The sequence below is a fragment of the Aulonocara sp. 'chitande type north' Nkhata Bay genome, linkage group LG6, assembly GCF_057382095.1.
Source record: "Aulonocara sp. 'chitande type north' Nkhata Bay isolate Kocher_YH1m ecotype deep benthic linkage group LG6, A_spYH_male_GT1.1, whole genome shotgun sequence".
Lineage (NCBI taxonomy): Eukaryota > Metazoa > Chordata > Actinopteri > Cichliformes > Cichlidae > Aulonocara > Aulonocara sp. 'chitande type north' Nkhata Bay.
This window is the reverse complement of record NC_141349.1, coordinates 19,142,032-19,164,277: the sequence shown is the minus strand read 5'-3', so window position 1 is coordinate 19,164,277 and position 22,246 is coordinate 19,142,032. Positions and strand designations below refer to the sequence as shown.

General features: G+C 45.9%; 1 protein-coding gene across 2 annotated transcripts in view; it reads right to left on the bottom strand.

Annotated features, from left to right (window-relative positions):
- znf827 (zinc finger protein 827) overlaps positions 1 to 22,246 on the bottom strand; it is a 76,938-nt gene that overhangs the window by 35,521 nt on the left and 19,171 nt on the right. Inside the window, exons 1-5 of one of the 2 annotated variants that reach the window (XM_086295406.1) lie at positions 17,531 to 18,598; positions 15,363 to 16,640; positions 11,562 to 11,734; positions 10,842 to 11,337; positions 3,125 to 3,403 (exon numbers count right to left, since the gene is read on the bottom strand). In XM_086295406.1, coding sequence (XP_086151532.1) covers positions 3,125 to 3,403; positions 10,842 to 11,337; positions 11,562 to 11,734; positions 15,363 to 16,640; positions 17,531 to 17,657 — 2,353 coding nt within the window. In that variant the 5' untranslated portion in view covers positions 17,658 to 18,598. Of the gene's footprint in view, positions 1 to 3,124; positions 3,404 to 10,841; positions 11,338 to 11,561; positions 11,735 to 15,362; positions 16,641 to 17,530; positions 18,599 to 22,246 lie in introns of those variants that run through there. The other variant, XM_086295407.1, reaches the window with a different exon arrangement.

Below are 22,246 nucleotides of genomic sequence, written 5' to 3'. Positions count from 1 at the left end.
AATTAGGAAGCCAGGTGAAGCTGACTGTTAATTATCAATGAATTAGATTTGGCCAGTGCTACAAGATCTGCCGCTACTACTGGAAAAAAGCTGAAAAGGCTTCTTTTTTATTATTTAACATTCAGTTAATTGATACTGCTACACAGATGAAAAAGCCCAACCTTACAGCTTTTAAAATCACAGCGACCCCTCTATCAAAGAGGTGGACCACCAAACCAGGGGAATTGCCAGCAAATATTAATAGCTAAAATTGAATGGACATCGGAACAGGCTCCAGTGTGATGCATTTGTCCCTTTTCCTGCAGAGTGAGTGCATACAGTCTGGCTTTCTATAACAACAACAATAAAACTAACCTCATATGTTAAAAGGGTGTTGCTGTCAACTGCTCGCTCTAAATCTTTCTGCTCCTTAGTGGTCAAAATTGCTTAATGCAACTTTTATTAGCAAAGTAACGAGCACTAGAGAGGGGAGAGGGCCCGTAAAATGTCCTCGGAGATGCAAGGCCTGTTCCTAAGAAAAAAAAAAAAAAAAGAAAAAAAAAAGAGTTAAGTGAGTACAGTGTGATTTCACACCTATGGTGAGGGTGGCTGGATGGTGAGTGGGAGGCACGGCTGTTACCCACACGATGCCAGTCTGCCAGGGCACCACCTAGGGCCCTACATCGCCCCCCCTTTTCTCCCCCTCCCGTCCTGTGACGCCATGTTCCCCTTGCCCTGCAACACCAGTGCCCATCTGCTAGGACACGTTAGCCGCTGGCGCCAGGGACTATTTAGCCTGGCGTAATTAGCCCCCAGACACCAGCAGCCTGGTTTTTAAACAGATGTGGGGGAGGTAGCACTAGCAAGGCGACTATATACGACCAACAAATGTTTGATAAGGATGAGAGAGGAAGAGGGAGAGAGAGCGCGAAGAGAAGATGTGACCTAGTTAAAGGGATGATGCAACTTATGTTACAGCACAATGGGCAGTAATGATGACAACCCTACTTGCTCTGACTGTCCAATGCCATGGTCGAAGAAAGCCGAGCAGATGAAATTTAATTAGGCTGTGTCCATTTGCTGTACTGACATACAAGTATGTGGAAATAAACACTTTAACAGACAGACAAGGATGTTTTAACCTAAAATACCGATGCGTTTTCCTTATTCCGAGTACCCTCACTGGCTTATTGTGTACTTGGCCTGACCTTTAACGAGGGACAGAGAAAGGTTACAGTGCAGATGCCCTTGAACCTCATGATCGTAATCACACGTGACTGTAACGGCAATGACCTTTACCCGCTTCCCTCCTCCTCCTCACCATCTTTTTCCTCCCTTCCTCCACACCCCCCAGGGTCATTTGAGGGTCCAGACTCTTGTCAAGGCTGTCACTCTAGACAGCCCTCTCCATCTACCGCCCCCACTGTTGCCATGGCAATGGACGGCACTGCGCTCCGAGGACTGTGTGAGGGGGCAGAGGGAGCCAGCGGACGGATGAACGCTGCAGCATCTTTCCCTAACCTAGGTCAACCTTGCAGAGCTAGTGTAAGTAACGGGAGGGGATAAATGCTGGTCATGCCGCTTGAAGCCCAAATAAACTGTCAGGATAACGTCAGCACAGGGACGGGAAAGAGCAGTGATGAAACAAAGAGCACAGGTAGAGGGAGTACAGTGAAGGAATTATATAAAGCCCATAAGCATTGTCTCAATTTCTCTGTTTACACTCACGGGCCAATCATGTAATCCCTGTCTTCTGCAAAGACATGCACACACACGGAAACGTGACCTGGGGGCAGGCACTGGAGCAGCACACGTGTACTATCACAGAGCTCCCAGCCAGCATGAGTCACTGTGAACACCAGTCGACCCAGAGAGAACAATGGCAACCGGTGTGTGTGAGGGTGTCTGTCAAGCGTGCACGTACTGGCACAGGATGAAGAGCCACGGATGGAGCAACACCCCACTGCGCCACCGTCAGACAGCCATTTGTTTTCTTTGTGTGGATGCATACTTGCACGAGTGTGCCACACTGTACGTTTTATGATTGCACCGCCTGTCTTCCTCTTATACTTGTAAAGGAAAAACAATTGCGCTGTACACATAATGTGAGCACTGCAATTAAGCAATCAATAAGGAAAGAATCACTCTGCTCATATGTAGTTGGAAAAGCTAGCTGTTTCGGTGCATACTTCAGCCTGTTTCATTCCTGACTGCCTGAGAGACGCACTCCAGCAGCCCACAGTGGACAAACACCTGTCCATAACACACTTGAACCGGACCTGGCATTCAGTAGAGATTCTGATGCAGGTTTAAAAAAAGCACCTGCTCTAACACTTTATTTAGCCCGTGATACAAACCGTATAGTACGTTGAAAACAATGATTGCATTTATGTAATGCTAAGCGCAGAAGCAGCAGCGCACACACTCCGAAAGAAGGAATCAGGTTTGCATCTTCTGCTTCCTTGGGCAGGGAACCAGAAGAGGCAAAGGCTAAATCACGCTGCAATGCATGATGTCAGAGCGGTCCGCACAGGTTGAGACGTGGTTCATGTCAAAACTCTTGCTCTTAAACTGCCTGACATGGAACAAGGAGCAAGTCAGGGTTGAGTTTAAGTTCAACAATGCAAGCAAGGTTATATAATATTATATAATTTGCCATTTGCTGGCCTTGTTTTGGGGGACATCAGAGCAGAAGACACTAAACAAAATAAAAGTGAAACAGAAGCTTCAAAAAAACAAAGACAATTATCCCCCTGCAGGTCCGTAATACTCTCCTCAGTTTTAGCTTGGGTTTTATGTCAGTCAGCGTCTTAACCTTTGGCCTACATCTAACCTCCCAAGCTGATCTGGAACATAAACAGCCAACTGGTACAATAAATAACAAGATAACAGTGCGTGACCTGTTCTTTCCTAGAACTACTTGCAGTGGTGACCGTTCTTTTAGATATGTATGTTTTCAGAAACTGCTTTGTTGAAACTCACGAAATACAGTGCAAGAATTCAAAATATATATTGAAGACCACAGAGTTAGTGTTTTGCATAGATTTAAGGGCACAGAACTGTGCCAATTGTTGCAAAGACCGATCTGAGCGCTATAAAGCTCATTTTGCATTTCTACAGTTCTATAGATAAGCAGATAGTCTACCTGAAAGCTTAATCAGCAGCTCAGAGGCGACCTTAACGTTGATATCCTGGCTCAGCAAGCTGTTCTTAGCCATGGGGCTTCCTTCTCTTGGTTTCAGCGACCCTGGGCGATCTGTGGCTGCTGCAGCCACCGTTGGCCCGTCTGGGCTGAAAGTCGTAGGGAAGCTTGGCTGGATCTGGCTCTGGGACTGGGAGGATGGTCTCGGGCTCAGTGCTTCCTCCACTTTGGGCTCTTCCTTCAGTTGGAACGGAGATTTGAGTGTCTCCCTCTGATTGGCCGCTGGAGTCAAGAAGACAAAAGAGATCAGAGGGAAAAGTGATTATCCAAAGAAGGCCATGACCAAAACACCTGACATGCATTTCATAAGCTGAAGTCACTTACGCAGCACTGTGAAAATGTAAAAAAAACAAATGAATGACAACATTTTCCACAATGGGATATCACAGGTCATACTGGCCAACAGTTGGCGCGATATGGGGGGAAAAATCCAGGGCGCAATCTTATGATCTCATTTCGTCTTAAGGGTATCCACAACAAATTCAGAATTCCTCCTCTCTTTCTTTTCTACCTCACAGAGCCTTTCCCTCTCCCCAACCCATTCATTTCTGTGCATATTATTCTCAACCTTAAGTCTGGATTCCTCGTTTCCTTTTGCATTTGACATCATCTGAATCCCCTTCATGAGGGGACATGAAATAATTGGACATGAAATAATTCCAGCAGTTCTGATAGCAATCAGCCGAAGTCTTATCTGCCATCTTTGCTGTGTGTAGCCTAGGTTAGGGATTGAACTGTCACATGGATCCCTCTGCTCTAAAGTCATCTTCAAGAGAAACTGGGCCACATCTAATCCGCCTTAGATGAATAATTAATAATTAGACATGGAGCAACTTCCGATAGCCGCCAAGAAAAGATCAGCAGGGCAAGCGCCTCTCTTTGTGTCTCTGAGCACATTCCACTACTCCCTGTGCTAAAGCGAAGGTTTTTACAGGTTATGGCTCAGAAAAATGGTTGAAATAAAAACTGCTTTAACACACACAAAAAAGAAGAGCTAAAAATATTGCCAAAAATATACCATACTGTTAGTGGAAAGACACGTCACGTCTGTTTAATACAGGGCTGTGGGAACAGAAGGTTAAAGGATACCACTGTCTACCAATTAAGTGCAGGTGCACTATACCATTTTTCAGAAAGAACGCGAGTACTGAGGACTTTTTTAACAAATAGATTATTGTGCAATGTCACAAAACTTCAGTTACTTAAATTTAAGTCACACTGTTTGGCCACAAAATTAAAAACCACTTCCTCTAGATCCCTCACTGAACCTTTTTATGTCACTAGAGCCATTTTCATTTCCAAATATAGTTTTGTTCTTCTTCTTTTTTTTAACTATGTCAAATGATTCAAAAATGCACTGCACAATATTCGTTTGATTTATGAGGACACAATAACTTGAAAACGTACAAAGCCTTCTGGACTTAATTGGACGTATTAAAGGATCAAAATCCCCCGCTGTTGCATGAAGTGAAAAAGCCGAGTTTACATGCTCTTTGATCTTGTTTATTCAAAATCTAAAGAGATCAGCCCATGTGACTTGTGAACACTATCTGCAATAGTGGCATTGTGATGTGGGGCAAATTCATATGCGAGTCAAGAAGCAGCTTCGTTGCTATGATAACCAAACATGACAGAAGTTACAAAAATAAAGTTGGTATATAATGTCATTTTTACCCCATAGCAACATGACTCATTTGTAGAAGGACATCACTGCAATCTGCAATAAATCAATTTGCGAGCGCTCCAGCAGACACCACGGTTGAGTACCTGCTAAGGAGCTATGCAGGTATCACTAGTTCAACTTCATAATTAGCCACACCAAATTTGGCTTTCCATTTTTCCATTTGAATGCTAATACTGTTTGACTGTGCTAATGTCAAGTGGTGCAGCGACAAACACATCTTCACATCTACTGGCACAACCCCTGACACTTGTACAGTTTGAAACAGCTTGTACATCCTAGCATGGACACTCAATCTGCAACACACACACAAACACACACAGAGCATGGCTATAAGAGAGGCTATCACTCTTGGGCAGACTGCTGTCCAGTCTCCTCTGGCCCCAGCAGAGATCTGCTCCGCTCCTCACCCGATCGTCTCACCTAACATCTCTAACCGCCACAGGCCTGCCGCCCCCTGCCCACATCATCAATCTGCGCTGGCCCCGGCCCCTCTGATTAATGATGATCTATGCCGGAGGGATAGAGGGCTCAGGGACAGGGGATACAGGGCAGGGAAAGGGGACAGGTGCTGGCGTTCTGACCACCCATGTGATGTTGTGATGCCACAGTGCCACACAATGGCAGGGCTGGGCTTGCAGTTCAAGAGGCTGGGAAGGAACAGGGTGAGCAGCAGCAGGGAGGGGAGGGTGGGGGGACATGGGGGTGGGGCGATGACCTTCAAGTTCAGGGGGGCAGTGGCGCAGGGTCGCACATGGCACCAGCTGGAAATGTCATGCTGTCAGATGTCAGCGGGCAGGCTAAGTATAACCTGGTCAGCACCTGGAAGGACGTCCTCTAATTAGAAGCGTGTTGGGCCATGTCGGATCAGACAGGGACAGCACACTTGGTCAGCGCCTTACAAACACAGATTAAACAAAAACTCACATTTAACCATACTTTGTGTTGCCGTTTGCTTCGTCATGCTGCGTTCAAACCCCGGGCAGTCGCTGCGCTTAAACCACTGACAAATAAATACTAAACGCAAGCTCGGATTCTCGAATCCTTCTCCTCGGCGGCCTCATGAGAACAAAAACAACTCCAGGACGTGCACTCACACACAAAGTCACACCACTCCTGTGACCTTTTGGATTGCTATAAATAGAGCGCATTTCCACTCAGAATCTATGTTACAGATCCCAATGAATAATTTAGTAGCCTAATCCAGTAGGCAAGTTTTTTGTTTTTTACTCCTCTGAGCTGATGGCTCAAGAACAAAAAAAAAAGGCAGCGCAGAGCACCAACAGGAACTATTCAGCCAACAACACCACCAAGCTTACACTTTTGGCCTTTTGTCTGTCAAAATTCACAATCACAATAGCATCATGAGCATCCAGTCCCTGGCAGATCATTCTGTGAAGTGAGCACAGATTCGCGGAGGAGATGGGCATCTCTGGGTGACTGGGCTTCGCTTATGTGAGTTTCGTGACTGTGTGTGTGTCTGTGCATGTGCGCACCAATGTCCAGTGTCAGCTCCCTGCGCTGGTTCTAGCTCAGGTTTGACGATGCTATCAGTTTGTCTCCGTGTTATCACACCCTTCTGACACCTGCCACCAACGCTACTTCCATCGCCGTTCTCCTGCCCGTTTCTCTCCCCCTCGCTACGCTTCTCTCTTGAGCCTCATCTGTCTCACTGCCAGGCGCTTGTCCACTCCACCTCACCTCTAGCTCCGTGGCCAGGGCTGCCGTCAAATAACTTCATTAGCTTTCCACCTCTGTCACGCCGGCCTGCTCCCCCTCTGACAATTGGCTGCTGTTTTTTTTTTTTTTTTTTTCTTCAGAGAAGAGGAGGAAGAAAAAAAAAAGCACAGGGCTACATGGGGCAGGTTGAGAACCCAACAAAAGCTGACAGTGTGCTAGACACTGGACAGTGATACTGATGGCTGCAGTGGGGATGTATGGACCAGAGGTCACACACAAAAGACCTGCCTGTATCTGCTCATGCAGAGCTGGAAAGCAGGGGACACATACGATTAAATCTAGACATTCTTAAAAGAAGGGAATCAAAAAGACTCTGTCATGAGACGTTCCCAAAAAAATGGCTTACAGAATCTTTCCTGCATACTTTTTTCCTTCAATATGCATAAATACACACAAAAAACCTCGATCTCCTGCTAGGATGACACACAAATGGCATGTTTTACAAGTCTAAATTCTGCTTTTGCGTCACATTACTGTACCCAAGCACCACATGGGAGTCGCTCTCCCAGGAAACGCATAAATAAGACAACTGCAGAAGCATCATGACAGATGCAACACCTCCTATAAACCCCCCCGCACACCAATTATTCACACCCAGCCAGGGTCAAGCACGTTGTGCCTGTGTCACCACAGCGGGGTGGGAGTGGAGGGGGTGTTCGGAGGGTGTGCAGTGCCCGCTGTCATTATTAACTCGGGGTCCACTGGGCACAGTGAAATGTTCCCAGGCTGTGCATTTCAAAGTGCCTCTGTGGCTTTCATCTCTGAATCAAAATGTGGATCACACCGGATAGCTAACGGTTGTGTCAGTGTGCAAGGATAAAAATCAAAGGGTATCAGTATAACACTCAACGGAAAGCAGGGCAGCCACCCCCCCCCCCCCAAAAAAAAGAGATATGCTTATTATGTCAGAGGTCACAGAGTTCACTGGCTTTTTATGCCTGGGGAACTCAATGCAACTCCCTCTTTGCTTTTTACTCCCTCCGCCTTTGCTTGCTGTCACTTTATCTGTCTCATTTTTCTCCCCGTTTTTCTTTTTTTTTTTTTTTTTCCCTCTGCAGCTTTTTAATACCCAGCCCCCGCCTCCATAGGGCCTTGTGGGATCGAGGCACTGAGACAGCGGTGTAAAAGCAGGAGGGATGAGCTGCTCGTGTACGCACTCAATCTGGGTTGGCAGGGAGGTCAAAAGAAATGGAGTCTAGAGGTCCCAGGAGGAACTTCCTCACCTCTCCTTTCCTGGCTGCTCCTTGGCATGGGTAAGTCTCATAAAGACCTGAGCCCACTTCTTTCCACTTTCATAACCCTCCTTTCTTTAACTCCGCCCCCCAACAAAGGGAGAGAACTTTGTGATCAAAGAAGTGGTATTCATTAAAGCCCATCATCACGCATTCAAGTTCAACATCCTCTCGTCCTGTCTTTTTATATCCTGCCTCACTCTCCTTGAATGATGCCCCGACTAAGATGTCCGCCACTTGACACTGGGCTGACATTGCAGGGAGCCATCTTGGCTCCTCTGGGAGTTGCCTGGGCTTGATTGTGCAGTCTGGGAGTGAAGCGCAACTGGCACCCAGGGGGCATCCATGTGGAGCCGGGGCGTGCAAGATCGAGCGGGAGTTAACTAAGCCGAGCCGAGTCCCCGTGCATCCTGGCGGGGTCACAGGATGGCGCTGAGGGCGCTAATCATTTCAAATTATGAATTCCTTTTTAATTATGAATTATGCATAAATTTTTAATTAATCTAATGTTCCCAGGGTTTTTTTCCCCTCCCATCCTTACTCTCAAGATCTCAATCTAATTACACAGTATTAAGAGGAAGAGTGGCAGTCGTCGCCTCGACCCTGGCGCTGAACCCCGGTCAACCTTTTTCCATCAATCTTGCCATCTTCTCCAAGCTCATCTTTTGATATTTTCTGCAACACAGTGAAATGCATCTAAACATGGGTCGGGCCACGTACGGCTGGGAACAGCGTGTTTGTTAAGTTTGTTCAAGAAAGTGCAGTATCATAGCTGGCTTAGGAAAATAAAGAAGGAAAGGACAAACTTCCTATCAAGAGCAGCCAATATGAAGTCTTCTATTTTAGACGACAATCTTTAAGTCCGCTTGGGTAAATATTCAGTTTATCCCTTTGGCTAATTTGGAATTGAATTTGTCAGTAATAATAACAACACGTGCAAGGAAAAGCAGGAGGAAGACGCCAGGAATCTACAATTAGTCACCAACCGTGACAACTGACAAGATGCCGGCGAGAAAATAAATTCCTTGACCACTATTGACGAGGTACCCTTGAGCAAATCATTTAGTCCCTGACTGCTTTTGCGGAATTAATCAGTGCCCAGCTGCACAGAGCTAAAGACGTGCCACCGGGCATTACCAAGTGTCAATTTTACCAACAACAAAACAAAAAAAAACAAAACAAAAAAAACCACCCCATCATACTGCATTTATGTTTGACTGGATAAATGATTTTAAAACTGAACCTTTACTTGGGTATTGATATGTAAAAATAACTGCAATTTCCAAAAATTAGACTAACTAAGAACATGCATGTTTGCATGAACTGCATGTTTTATGCTATTGGATTTAAGGTTCTGCCCTTTCCCCCATAAATACCACACTGGACGACCTCCCTCGTACCAGCAATGATGGGTTTTGACACCTCTGTGTACATCTATAAAGACAATTTCCAGGTTTTCCCAAGGGTAGGTGATACAAACCCAGTCACATGACCGAAATATGACAGAAACCACTCAGTTCAGGAAAGAGCATCAAGGGTTACTCCTAGTAGATAAAGCATTAAGAGCGTCACAGTGGCACATAAGTCAATTTCCTGTATATATTCCATTCTGCTGCTACCAACCCTGGTTGTGCGTACAGTGGGATGCGCTTTGCCCGATTACCAGCAATTTATGTTAGATGTTTTGAGTCATTACCAACAGGGTTCTCAATTCATAAGCAACAACAACAAAAAACAGAAGAGACAGGAAAAGCTCAGAAAAGGCTTTCTGAGCAGTCTTAGCCCCATGCAGTGAATTGGGCAGAAGGAGGATGTGAGTAAATGAGCTAGATGTGTTGAGCCCAACAGTTTCTCACTTATGCATAAACTCTGTGTATCAATCATTGAAATGTGTCAGCTTTTGAATATGGATTTAAAGCCCAGATCTCACCTTCCCGTGTTTATCTCAGCGTCATCTGTGCTAGGGTTTGTTTGTTTTTTTTAAACTGATGTTACTGGAATATTTTAAGATGCTGTATCAGTTCACTACATTATGTTTTCAATAGCAATACAGAGTATATATAACAAATACCTATGCACAAGCAAGAACACGTTAGGCCAAAACCTGGATCAGAAACCACTATTGTCGTGTGGGTACCACAATGTATGGTACACAAACAAATCATGAATGGATGATGTATGTATGATGTATAAGACACTACAGTATACTATGATTAAAAGGTTTGAATTCCTTTAGTATAGTTGAAATTACTTTGAATACATGTGGCATTATGACACCACCTTTTCTGTGCTCAATAAGTTAAAGAGCTCAGTCACATATGCCAAAACCCATCTGTGCAGTGCGACTAGATGCACATAGTCTGAACTGTTACGTTTCTTTTCACCGTTTAAAGAATGACACCAATGGGAATTTTAAATGTTTTCTAATGTTAATGCCCATAAAATAAAATTTAAAAAAGAAGCCTGAGATGCGTTGGTGTACGTGCTGCTGTCAAAAGCTAAAACTCTCTATTCCCCGCATGTTTGAACTAATAGACATTTTACGTTCTCGTTTTTATAAGCCATTTAAAATAAAAAATAAATAAAAATAAAACAGCTCAGAGACATTCTGCAGCCTTGACCTGAGACAATAAGCATAAAAAAGTGTTTACACTTCTTACGAATGTTATTTCTGGTGACAATGAAGAATCAAAACAAAACTTAAGGCAAAGGGGAGACAACATCTAGCTGGAGATCAGTGCCGATGTCTTCATATGAGAGTTTGGAAGAACTGAAAAACTCTTGATGAAAGTGCAACTGCAGTGAGTCGAGTTTAAAAAGTCAAGCTGAGAAAGCGGCACAATAAACAAAGCAATTATGGATTACAGGAGTTACACCACCGCTGCGTCTGTGTGAGCTGCTTTTCTATGCGTTTCTGCACAGCGTTAACTAAATGCAGCACTGTAAAGACTGCACTATAAAAAAAAAAGCTTTCGTTTAACGTAGGAAAAAATAAATCTATGCTAACCTGAAAGCTTCATAAGCAGGTCAGTGGCCGTTTTGGTAGTGATGTCAGGGCTGAATAAGGAGGCTGTGGTCGGAGCGCTGGGGCTGGATCTGACGCCGACTCCGACCCCTACTCCGGGTAGGTCCAGGGAGTTGGCGCTGCTGCTGGCACGGTCCCTGCAGATGCTGAAGGGGGAGAGCACGGACAGGTCTCGCTCTTGTGGCTCCTCCTTGATGTGGATGTGATTGGAGGACGCCTCGACTGGAGGGGACGTCTGCTGCTGAGCGTCCGAGTGCAGCGGGGACACCTCCGTTGCTCTCATGTCTGCGGAACTGCCGTCACCCATCAGGGAGCCCTCGCCCTCCGTGTCGGTGGTGATCTCCTCTTTCACCTTGACGTCTGTGCGTGGGAAGTGCTGGTGGCAGCGCATGTGAAGCTTCAGGCTGAAGTGACGGGAGGAGGTAAAGGGACAGAGTTCACACTGAAACGTCTCACCCCGGTCCTGGTGCTGATGTACCTGGGAAAAAAATGGGGACAGGTTTAAGCGTCAAACCCCTCCTTATCTCCAGCACTGCATGGTGCCAGGAAGACAGCTTTAGGACATCTTTTGCTTTATTTCTACATTTCTTTGTGAGCCGCAACAGTATTAAATCATGCAAAAGAGAAATGGAAACATTTAAATAGTGATCAAACACGACATGTAAGGGGATCAGATCAGAGAGGAGAAAAATAAAATCCAACCTTCATGTGGGACTTGAGATTGTCTTTGCGAGCACAGCGGAAGGGACACAGCGGACACTGATGGCTTTTCAAGCCTGTGTGGATGACCATGTGTCTCTTCCAGTAGCTCTTGCGTTTGATGACCAGGCCACACACAGGACACTGGAATGGTTTGCCACCATCCTCAGGAGAGCCTTGATGGGAACCAAAGAATTATTATTCTTATTTTTCTGTTATTTATTTTTTTATTTAGAGGCAAGATCCAGTCCCAAGATGTTGATGGACTTTGATGAATGAATATGCACTAGCTAAACGAAGCATTTAGTTACTGTAAGTGAGTATTGTGAGTGCGAATGGTTGTCTGTCTCTGTGTGTTAGCCCTGCGACAAACTGGCGACCTGTCCAGGGTGTAGCCCGCCTCCTGCCCTATGACAGCTGGGATAGGCTCCAGCACCCCCGTGACCCTGAAAAGGATAAGCGGAAGCGAATGGATGGATAGTTACTGTAAAGCAAGCGTGCCAAAAGTCCATCCATCCATCCATCCATCCATCCATCTTCATCCGCTTTATCCGAGGCCGGGTCGCGGGGGCAGCAGCCTAAGCAAAGAGGCCCAGACGTCCCTCTCCCCAGCCACCTCCTCCAGCTTATCCGGGGGAATACCAAGGCGTTCCCAGGCCAGCCGAGAGATATAATCTCTCCAGCGTGTCCTGGGTCTGCCCCGGGGCCTCCTCCCGGTGGGACATGCCTGGAACACCTCACCCAGGAGGCGCCCAGGGGGCATCCTTGTCAGATGCCCGAACCACCTCAGCTGGCTCCTTTCAATGTGGAGCAGCAGCTGCTCTACTCTGAGCCCCTCCCAGATGGCCGAACTTCTCACCTTATCTCTAAGGGAGAGGCCAGCCACCCTTCGGAGGAAGCTCATTTCTGCCGCTTGTATCCGCGATCTCGTTCTTTCGGTCACTACCCACAGCTCGTGGCCATAGGTGAGGGTAGGGACGTAGATCGACCGGTAAATTGAGAGCTTCGCTTTTACACTCAGCTCCCTCTTCACCACGAGGGACCGGTGCAGCGTCTGCATTACTGCAGCTGCAGCCCCAATCCGTCTGTCGATCTCCGGCTCCCTTCTCCCATCACTCGCGAACAAGACCCCGAGATACTTGAACTCCTCCACTTGGGGCAGGAACTCATCCCCGACCCGGAGTGGGCACTCCACCCTTTTCCAGCTGAGAACCATGGCCTCAGATTTGGAGGTGCTGATCCTCATTCCCGCTGCTTCACACTCGGCTGCGAACCGTTCCAGTGCGAGCTGGAGGCCCTCACCCGATGAAGCCAACAGAACCACATCATCCGCAAAAATCAGAGATGAGATTCTGAGGCCACCAAAGCGAAAGCCCTCCGCCACTTGGCTGCGCCTAGAAATCCTGTCCATAAAAATTATGAACAGAACCGGAGACAAAGGGCAGCCCTGACGGAGCCCATCACCCACCGGGAACGAGTCCGACTTATTGCCAGCAATGCGAACCAAGCTCTTGCAGCGGTTGCCAAAAGTATTGATCCTATTTGATCTCAAAAGATCCATATGTAATAATGCCGGCACCACTGCACTAAGTGCATTTGGCTGAAAACAAATTGGATTTGTTAACGACGATCTTCATACGTTGCAAAGCCACCTAGCGGATCAGGGATTGACAGTTCGGTGGGCTTGTTCTCAGCCGCAGGATCCATGTTTGACAATCCCACTGTAAAGAAATGCAAATCCCCTCTTTAATAAGGGAGTTACTCAGACACTGATCAGATCTGCGAGAGACAACGTCTGCGCACCTAATGATGAAAACTATCACGAGAGAAACACCAGCTGGAAGCGATGGAACAATGAAAGCAAAAAACTCTAGCATGTTTTAGTATCTCGATTATTGTTGTTGGCTTCATATCCGGCATCCATTACTGTTTAATTGGTCTTATTAGAAAGAGGCATGATTGCATTACAAATTCTACAAGGGCCTGTCAGGATGGCTTCATAAGTATTCCAGTGCCGTTCCTTGAAAAACATCTGGTAATCAGTGTTTGGTGAAATTACTGTGCTCAGCCATTCATTGACCTGAGGTGTAAAACCTCGAGACTGCCTATTTGCAACAATAAACCACCATCTGCGGCCCAACCTCTCCAAGCACAGCAGAGATCACAATGCAGAAATGACTTGTGCTTAGTCTAAGTTGAGGCGAACAAAGCAGAAATAAAACCAGGAGGCAGCGTGTGTGTGTTTAGTGCTTAATATGTGTAAGCCTAATCACGTGTTAGAAAAACGGGAGTCGATTCTTCCTAAAACACGAAAGCACAGCATGCCAGCGTGATACAGTTTTATAGCAGAACTAGCGAGGGTCTACAATAAAACAAGACATGACAGTCAATAATCAAGGTCACATTTTTCAGTCTGGCGACCAAACAACTACCTGCATTTTTTTTTTTTTTTTTTGACAGTGCTGCTCGACCTTGACGGCATGCCGGGTTAGAGCAGACCCCTTTTTAGCATGCAGATCACAGAATATTACATCGACTGCCTCATCTGTCTGAAGTCAATTTGATCCAGCCATTTTAGTTTTGGCGGGGTTGCGACACAATCCCTCAAAAGTGCCCATCCATCTCCCTGAAAACGTTCTGTTCTCCCTTAAGACTACTTAGCTGGAGCTTGCACTTTGAAGTCATCTCTCCGCCTGTCCAAGAGTGAGATCTGTGTGTGCACCCTTGTTTGGGTTGCACGTCTACATCTGAGCACGCTCTTACAGATTATACTGCGTGCCCATTTGTAAGTAACTGAGAGACAGCGTGTACGAGAAGAGAGAAGAAAGAGTGAGGGAGAAAAAAAAAAAAAAGAAAAAAAAAAAAGAGTGCACGCATCTGTATCCAGTCAGTGGAAAGTATGATGTGTTTGGCCTTAAGTCTGCTGTGCTGATCAGTGCAGAGGGCTCTGGTTAGTGGGGTATGAAGCCAGGAGGAGGCTGCTGAGATGGATATGGACTCCAGGGCTCCCCACTGTGCCGAGCACACACTGACGGCCCCCTTTTGGCAGCACGCACATCCGAGCACAAACGAGCTGGTCTGGGAAGGCAGTGAGGTCTCAGTCGGGAACCCCCCGTCGAGCCCACAGACCATTTCCCAGACTAGAAGGCCAGCCAGAGCTGTTTTCTCTCGGCTATGCTCTCTGCTCGGCTGACAGTTAAGCTGAGGCTACACTACACACTGCTTCAGCGCCAGTGAGGTGAGAACAAAACCATTACAAAACTAGAGAAAACATGTCACCGAAGTTCACAATTCTGTTTCTCCGCCGGCATTTCTTTCTTTTTTTTTTTTTTTGGTGACATGCGAACCTGCCGCTGCTACACGAAAAGGTTTTTGGAGTCATCCTTAGAACGAAGTAATAATTTAGCACTGCTAACGGTGTGACTTTGAATTTCATAGTGTTGTATGTTTGGCCACACGATGGCTGGGGAAATATAGAAACTGAACTGACAGTTAAAAGACGTGAATTATTTTCTGCTGCAGTAAGACAAGCTTGCACATTCAACCATAGCAGTCTTGTTTAACTTTAAGCAGACAGATTGTGTGTTTAACACAATCTAACACTTGAGTGTACTTTAATAATTTTGCAAGTCTCTCTTGCTAAAGAAGAAAAAACTACATATTTTAAGTAGAGAAATATGGAGTTATGCACCTACTGTACTGTACCGTACTGGTGCAACCATTATTTTAATTAATTCACAAATCTCATTATGCTTATAGTGATTCCCATGCTTATTATAGTCCTTTATTGTGCTTTTAGATTACCTGCTTGGTTGCTGGGCTTCCCTCTGCCCTTAGGAGGAGAGGGCAACAGCAACTCTAGGCTCTGATTGGGTGTAGAGGGCGTGGGTGCTTTCTGGTTCTTGTCCAACAGGGGCTTCACGTCCTCTTGGAGGACCCCAGTAGTTGCCAAGGGGGAACCGTCTTTCTTCTCTGCCAGCAGGTTTCCTGCTGCCCTGGCTGCCACCTCTTTGAGCAAGGCAGCGGAGGAGGTCATAGACACAAGTGAGAGGAAGGAACTCGCTGCTTGGTGGTCCGTAGCAGCACTGCCCGTTGACGAGGCTTGGCTCCGTTCACTGACTTTCTTGGAGAGCGCAGCGAGGGTGGAGCTAGCTGACTGCGGGCTAAACGGAGAGTTAAAGGCATCGAAGCGCACCACATCGTCTCCTCGACCACCCCCACCCAGGGTGGGCACTGCAGATGAGGCAGAGGTGGATGAGGAGGAAGATGTCGTTGAAGAGGAGGCCACAGCGTTCTTGTCTTGAAGCACAGCGTTGGCTGCTGCTTTTAACTTCTGGATTGCAGAGTCCGGGGACAGGCTGGAGCCGCAGGGCGTGGAGCAGCTGGCTGGGGGCCACTTATCTGCCACACCTGCCCATACAAAGCCACTGCCGTTGCTTGGGGTGACAGAGTTAAAGGGGTCTAGGGGCTCTTGCTTGATGTTGGTGGCTGAAGGAGCTGTGGAGGCCGGTGAGGCTGAGCCACTGTTGTTGTTGTTGTTACTGGCCAGTTTTCGGGCAAGAGCACTTAACTGCTGGGCGTGGTGGGAAGATGGAGAGAGTGTCAAAGGTGGGGCTAGACCTATTGGAGGAGAGTCGCCCCCAGCCCCTCCCCGTGATGACCGACCCAGGAGCTCCCCGGTGTCGAGTTTTAGCGACCCAGCTTCTAGGAGGCGCCGTAGGTTGCTGCTGAGGGGCTTTCCCAGGGCTCGAGATGCTGCCTCGCCGTACAGTGACGATACCACAGACGAGAGCGTGTCCTGGGCCGAGAATGCACCTCCATCCAGTCCAAGAAGTTCCAAAGAGGCACGATGGATAGGCGTGGGGCAACCCAGTGAGCTCTCACCTCCACAGGTGTCATGATCCCCAGACCCAGCGCTGACTCCAGGTCGTTCGTCGGGAGAGGAGCCCCTGGGCAGGAGGACCTCATCCTGGGTGTCTCCAAAAGACGACGACTCTGAGCGCGTGTCAGAGGCGTTCCCAAACCAGCCTTCCTCCTCCACAGCAGTGCCATCAGGCCCTCCTTCCTCATTGCTGTCCACATCTGGAAGAGGAGAGGAAACCAAAGGAAGAATTAATGAAAGTGTGTGAGTACTGTGGCAAAGGTTGCTTTAGCGAACAGTTAAGACTGATGATTATTTCACAGCTAAACAATTGCCGTACAGCTCTAACTTAGGTTTACAATTATGATGCTTAAGACAGTTAAGCTTTCACAGTCCGGCTTCTACACTGCAGAGATTAGCAAACTACACAATGCAAAATCCTAAATGGGAGTCAAAAAGCCTTTAAAAGCTGAAAAAGCAGGCAGACAACTAAAAAGACTTAAAGCCCAAATTCAACTTCTTTTTCTTTTTTTAATACAGTCACAAGGCACATCCAAGATGTTTGAGTAATTTAGATTTTTCTGTCTTTTTTTTTTTTTTTTTTTAAACCTTATTTTTCCCACCCTTGGTCTGGAAGAGCCTAGTAAAGGGGTTACCATGACAACGGGTCCTTCTGGGAGGCTAGACAGCAAAGATTAGGGTAATGGAGGTTACAGAACTAGATTAATATTCATGAGCCTGCGGATACCACCAGGGAGCCAATAAGGATAGGGTTAAGGTCACCAAGGGTCATTAATATACACTTCATGTATCAATATTCATAAGCAAAACATTACAGCTTGCCAGACAAGGGCGAACAAAGAAAAGTGAATATTCCTGATACATATTAACAAACCTCCATAAGAATATGTCAAATGCACCAAGCCTGGGTGAAACAAAATGTCAAAACTGACACCTCCTCTTTGGGTTACTGAACACACGAAGCTCACGAAACATTTAACAAAAAACTGGCTGAGATTCATTAGAAGAGCAGGCACTCAAAAATGAAAATATCATTTAAGATGTCTTACACACCAACATACATTTCCAAGCACACCAAAGCTGTGTTCACCTTCACGACCCTCGCTGAGGCCCGGTGGGTCCGCTCTTTGTTTACAGGCAAAGGCAAAATCGTTGCCAGGCAACCCAGCCCAGCAACCTGTAGGGATCATTAGAGATGGCTGACATCTGGCCAGCATGGCTCGCTGTGGTCCGCAAAGGTGACCACAATCACAACCCACTGTGACCGCTACTCTCCTTCTGCAACAGATATCAAACAGGGCCTGCACACTTCCAGATATCTTCTCATCTCAAACACATCCCCACTTCCTTTCTTACATTTTACAGTAACACAGAGGAAGATGTCAAAAAGCAGAGCAACGGATCACCTTATAATATCAGCCTTAGTGCTTTCCAAACATCCTATAGCCACATGCCTAGTAGCCTTCACCTTGACAAGATATTACAGGACGCACTTTATGGCACTGACGAGCTCGTGTGACACTTTGTTGAGACTATTATTAAGGTGAATGAAAAACACCAAAATGCACCGATTGTGAACCCAATTTACCATGCCGCTTGAAGCCATTTTACCACCGGAGTAGGGTTAACAGGAATAAAGGGAGGCAGAGGGAGAAGGAGCCAGTGAGTCATGCAGGGCAGGGCTTGACCCATTTCCATGTGACATGCGAAAAGCAGCAAGAGCCACTAATGGCTGTAATGTGGTTAGAGGGAAATCGCTAGATTACTGACCCGAGGTCTCAGCTTTGAGGCTGAACTTTCTTGCTGCCTAAGTTCAATCTTAAACCTCGGGGTTAGGTGCAGCTGCACACAACACTAAGCCACTGGGCTTCTGCCTGAGTGCTACAGTGCGCACTTCACTACCATGGCTTTGTGTGTCACAGGCGAGCCACCCCTGTGGACAGAATGACATTTTACAAGGTCATGGTCTCCAGACCAGCTCTAAGGGGCCTTCATGCCAGTTCTGTACTTACAGCTAGTGCTACATGCCCATCGTACACATTGAGACATTCTTTGAAGAACAAACACATGTTTAATTGCTAAAGTTCTGCCCATGATTATCTTTTCCTTTTTTTCTTTTTCCCCTGACATACACATTTAACTGCTTTGGCTCCTCAACGGTGGCTGGTTTGATGATGGAGGCATGGAGATACTGGCCGAGGCGGCAAGTGTCTGCCACTGAAAGGGAACCATTTAGCGGTGTAATGGCGGGGATGACTTGCATGTTGAGACAAACAGCTGCGGGGTGCTCAGCAGTCTGGATCTGTTATCACTCACACACGGATGATTCACTGGCAAAAACGGGAGGGAGTTTTCTCTCTGGGCCACTGAGATGTATAGCGCCACCTTATTATAGACAGACAAAGACAGACCTATAAAGGGGTCCAAGTCCAGCCTGAGACTCCATTAAAGGGAGGGCCAAAGGCTTCAAGACTTCCCAGAATAAACAGTGTTGAGCTTGACCAGAGATGCACACAGAGCAGATAAAAATATTTTCATGTACAGCGTTTAGAAATTTGTTGTGCTAACCTGTCAAAGGAAGAAACCAGGAGGCTCACAGCCCGTAACTACAGCTAAAAACAGTTGGACCTTCCAGGTAGTGGAGTTGTTCATTGTTTCACCACACAGAGCTGTCAACAATCTCCAGTTGTGAACTTGGCAGGATTATTTTGGCTGAGGCTTTTCCAGGTCAGAGGGTTGTGCACGCATGTGTGTGCTTTCGTGCTCAGATGTAGACGTACAGACCGTGTGCCAGCTATATTTCAGCTAACCTTGTCGCACAGAAAGATCACTAGTTAAAAAAAAAAAAGTAAATATATAAAAGGAAGGCGTGTGAATTAGAGAAAGGAGAGAAGAGCAGGACACTAGAGTAAAAGGTAGGTCGAGAGGTCACCGACCACATGACTTCTGCGAGGCTGCTGACTAACATGTTCCCTCTCCTTTTTCCTCTCTCTCTTACACACACAAAGCTACTCTGTTGCTTAGCCAGGCATGAATATTGGCCTCCCCGACCCCAGGCCTGAACAGGGTAGGGGGGGGAGAGGAGACGGGACAGTGAAGGAAGGAAGGGACAGATAGAGAGATGGCAAAAAGGGAGGGGCTGATCTGACTGGGCAGGCAAGAAGAGGAGGCCATTAGCCGATTAAGGTTGGAAGGGGGTGCATCAATACTGCGCTGATGTCAAAAGGAGAGTCGTGCCCATGAGCTAATATAAGAATGAGAGAGAGAAGGAACAAGAGCTAGAGAGAGGAGGATAGTGCAGGTCAGGGAATCACTAAAAATCGCACAGACTGCTGACCGCAAAGCCCTACAAAGTGAAATAACATGAAAGACTGTCACAACATACCGAGACTAGAGCCATCACATTTACATCACCAAAATGATTAGCCTCTCGTTCCTTCTAAGACTGGGAGGCTCATCGTGGTATGTGTGCTTGGGTTAAGGAGGTAGGGCACAGGGTGAGGCCATAGGAAGGAAGGCAGGGAGTATGGATGTGGTGAAGAAGGAGCCGGGGCAGTAATTAAGTGTCCGGCTGGACCCTGGCGGGGGTTGCCACAGCCGCGGGCTATGCTAATGAGCAAGCCCGGCGGTCAGGGCTACCTTATTAGTGCTCGCTGGACAATATGGTGGGAGAGATGCACTACTGACTGCTTCACGTCTCTGCAAATGACTAACAGTCCTCCCAAGGAGGAAGGTAATTCCATTAATTGGAACACAGTGGATCAGGATCACCTCCCTTTCCTTTTTCCACAAACCCTCACTTGCTTGATCTATGTCAAAATCACCCCCCCCCTCCCCCCTGAATTAAGAAAAAAAAAAAAAAAAAAAAAAAAAAGTAGAAATTACTTATTTCGTTATTCATTATTACCTGTAATCAGTAAAGTAGTCTCAGTTGTGTAACCAGGATGTTAGCCACTTTGTCATATACTTTACTTCATGCGAGTTTTCACTTTGAAGAAGAATAACAGCAAGAGAAGACTGCAGGAGTAATGATTTAACTGAATGTTAACACAATACTTCATTGACATTTATTAGAAACATTAGACTTACTTTTGATTCAACGTCAACAAGTGTAAAACACATGTAAGTCAGTACCTTTCTAAACAGACAAATCTTATATTAAAAATGTAAAAAAAAAAAAAAAAAAAAAAAAAAAAAATCAATTAAATTTTTACAAATCCAGATCCTGGCTCTTTTGCCATTTCCCATTTTTGAATATAAAACCAAAGGTTTAAAGAAAAAGAAAGGTGTCATGTGTTTAGAGTAAGGACACATCTGTAAATCGGTTGAATATTGATGTTCCTTTGCAGGAGCAACATGACCATCACTCCATCGAGTTTATTCATCGTGTTGTTTCCATTAGGAAGTTGATGAAACATGACAACCAACAAGGCGACAGGCAATACCAGTGATTACTGAGGCGAAATGTCATACAGGACAGTATGCCTCCTATTTACATTAAATGAACTTGTAAGACTGTGCCTGTCCTTTATGTTAAGCAACACCACCGCTTAACAATCTTAAAATAATCTGTAGTGTCAAACAGGGGCAGGGCTGTTTAATGGGACTTCTTAAAATTCCAGCTCGGTTCCAAAACAAAAGGGGAAAAAAAAGTGGCAACAGTGTGAAAAATGATGTCAACTGAAACAGAAAACATTGACTTGGAAATCATTTTAAACATCTGTTTAATTGATAAAATAATGTCCAAATGATTTTAATAAAAATGATCACTGAATTTAATGCCAGCATTATTCAAAGCAAAGGCAATGGAGGTGAGAAAAGAAGGCATTTGTTGTGTAGTGCTAAAAAAAAAAATACAAATAAAAACACACCTATTTCTAGAATTCACTTTTAACGTGACCTTAGTTCGCATTAGATCTTCTTAGGTTCACATTTGAGGCATTTATGGAACATCTGGAAATTTTAGCTACAGAAAAAAACCCAACCCAAGCCTGTGCTAGAAAAGAAAGTGATAGTGTAATGATCCATCTAACTATTTTTCGAACAATTAATCACAGCACTGCTGTCCTATCCTAGTCCTTTCTAGTGTCACTAGTTAATCTCGCACGCTGGTTTTAATTTCATGTATGGATGATCAAATGTATAATAACCAAAGATGTTGCTTGCCGTGCACCATTTTTAATCACGATTATATCGAACTAATTAAAAAAAAAAATCATCAGCAATTAATTTGTTTTAACATAGTCTCAGCAAAGTGCACAAATACAACTAACTTACTTAGATTATGTATACACATGTTTTTGTACTTTTGACAGTACTATGGCTCACAACAGAAAAAACAAACAAACCCTGAACCATGTCATAGATCAGGGCCCTGTGCTTCGTACGTCGCTTACTACATCCAAGATCAAATGAAACATCCAAGACCAAACCATCGCGCTAACCGTGAGCGCGCTAATCCGGTTCCCCGAACACACCTGCTGTTGACGATTAGTACAGCTGGACGCAGTAATGTGACATCACTGGGTGTCGTAAAAGGGGCTACGCATCGATAGTAGAAACATTGATCGGCAACCCTCTGATTGGTCGGCGAAAATGTCGACGGAGCGCGCTCGGCTCGGTATTTTTCGGCAGCAGAGCAAGAACTCTTGAGTGAGGGATTTCAGGAGTTTCAGAGTTTAATCAGAACGCAAGGGAACACTGCAAAGGCTGCAAAAGCAAGGAGCGAGGGCTGGCAGGAAGTTGCTGACAAATTAAACTCGTAAGTAATTTAATAATAACAATAATAATGGAGTGGGTTTATATA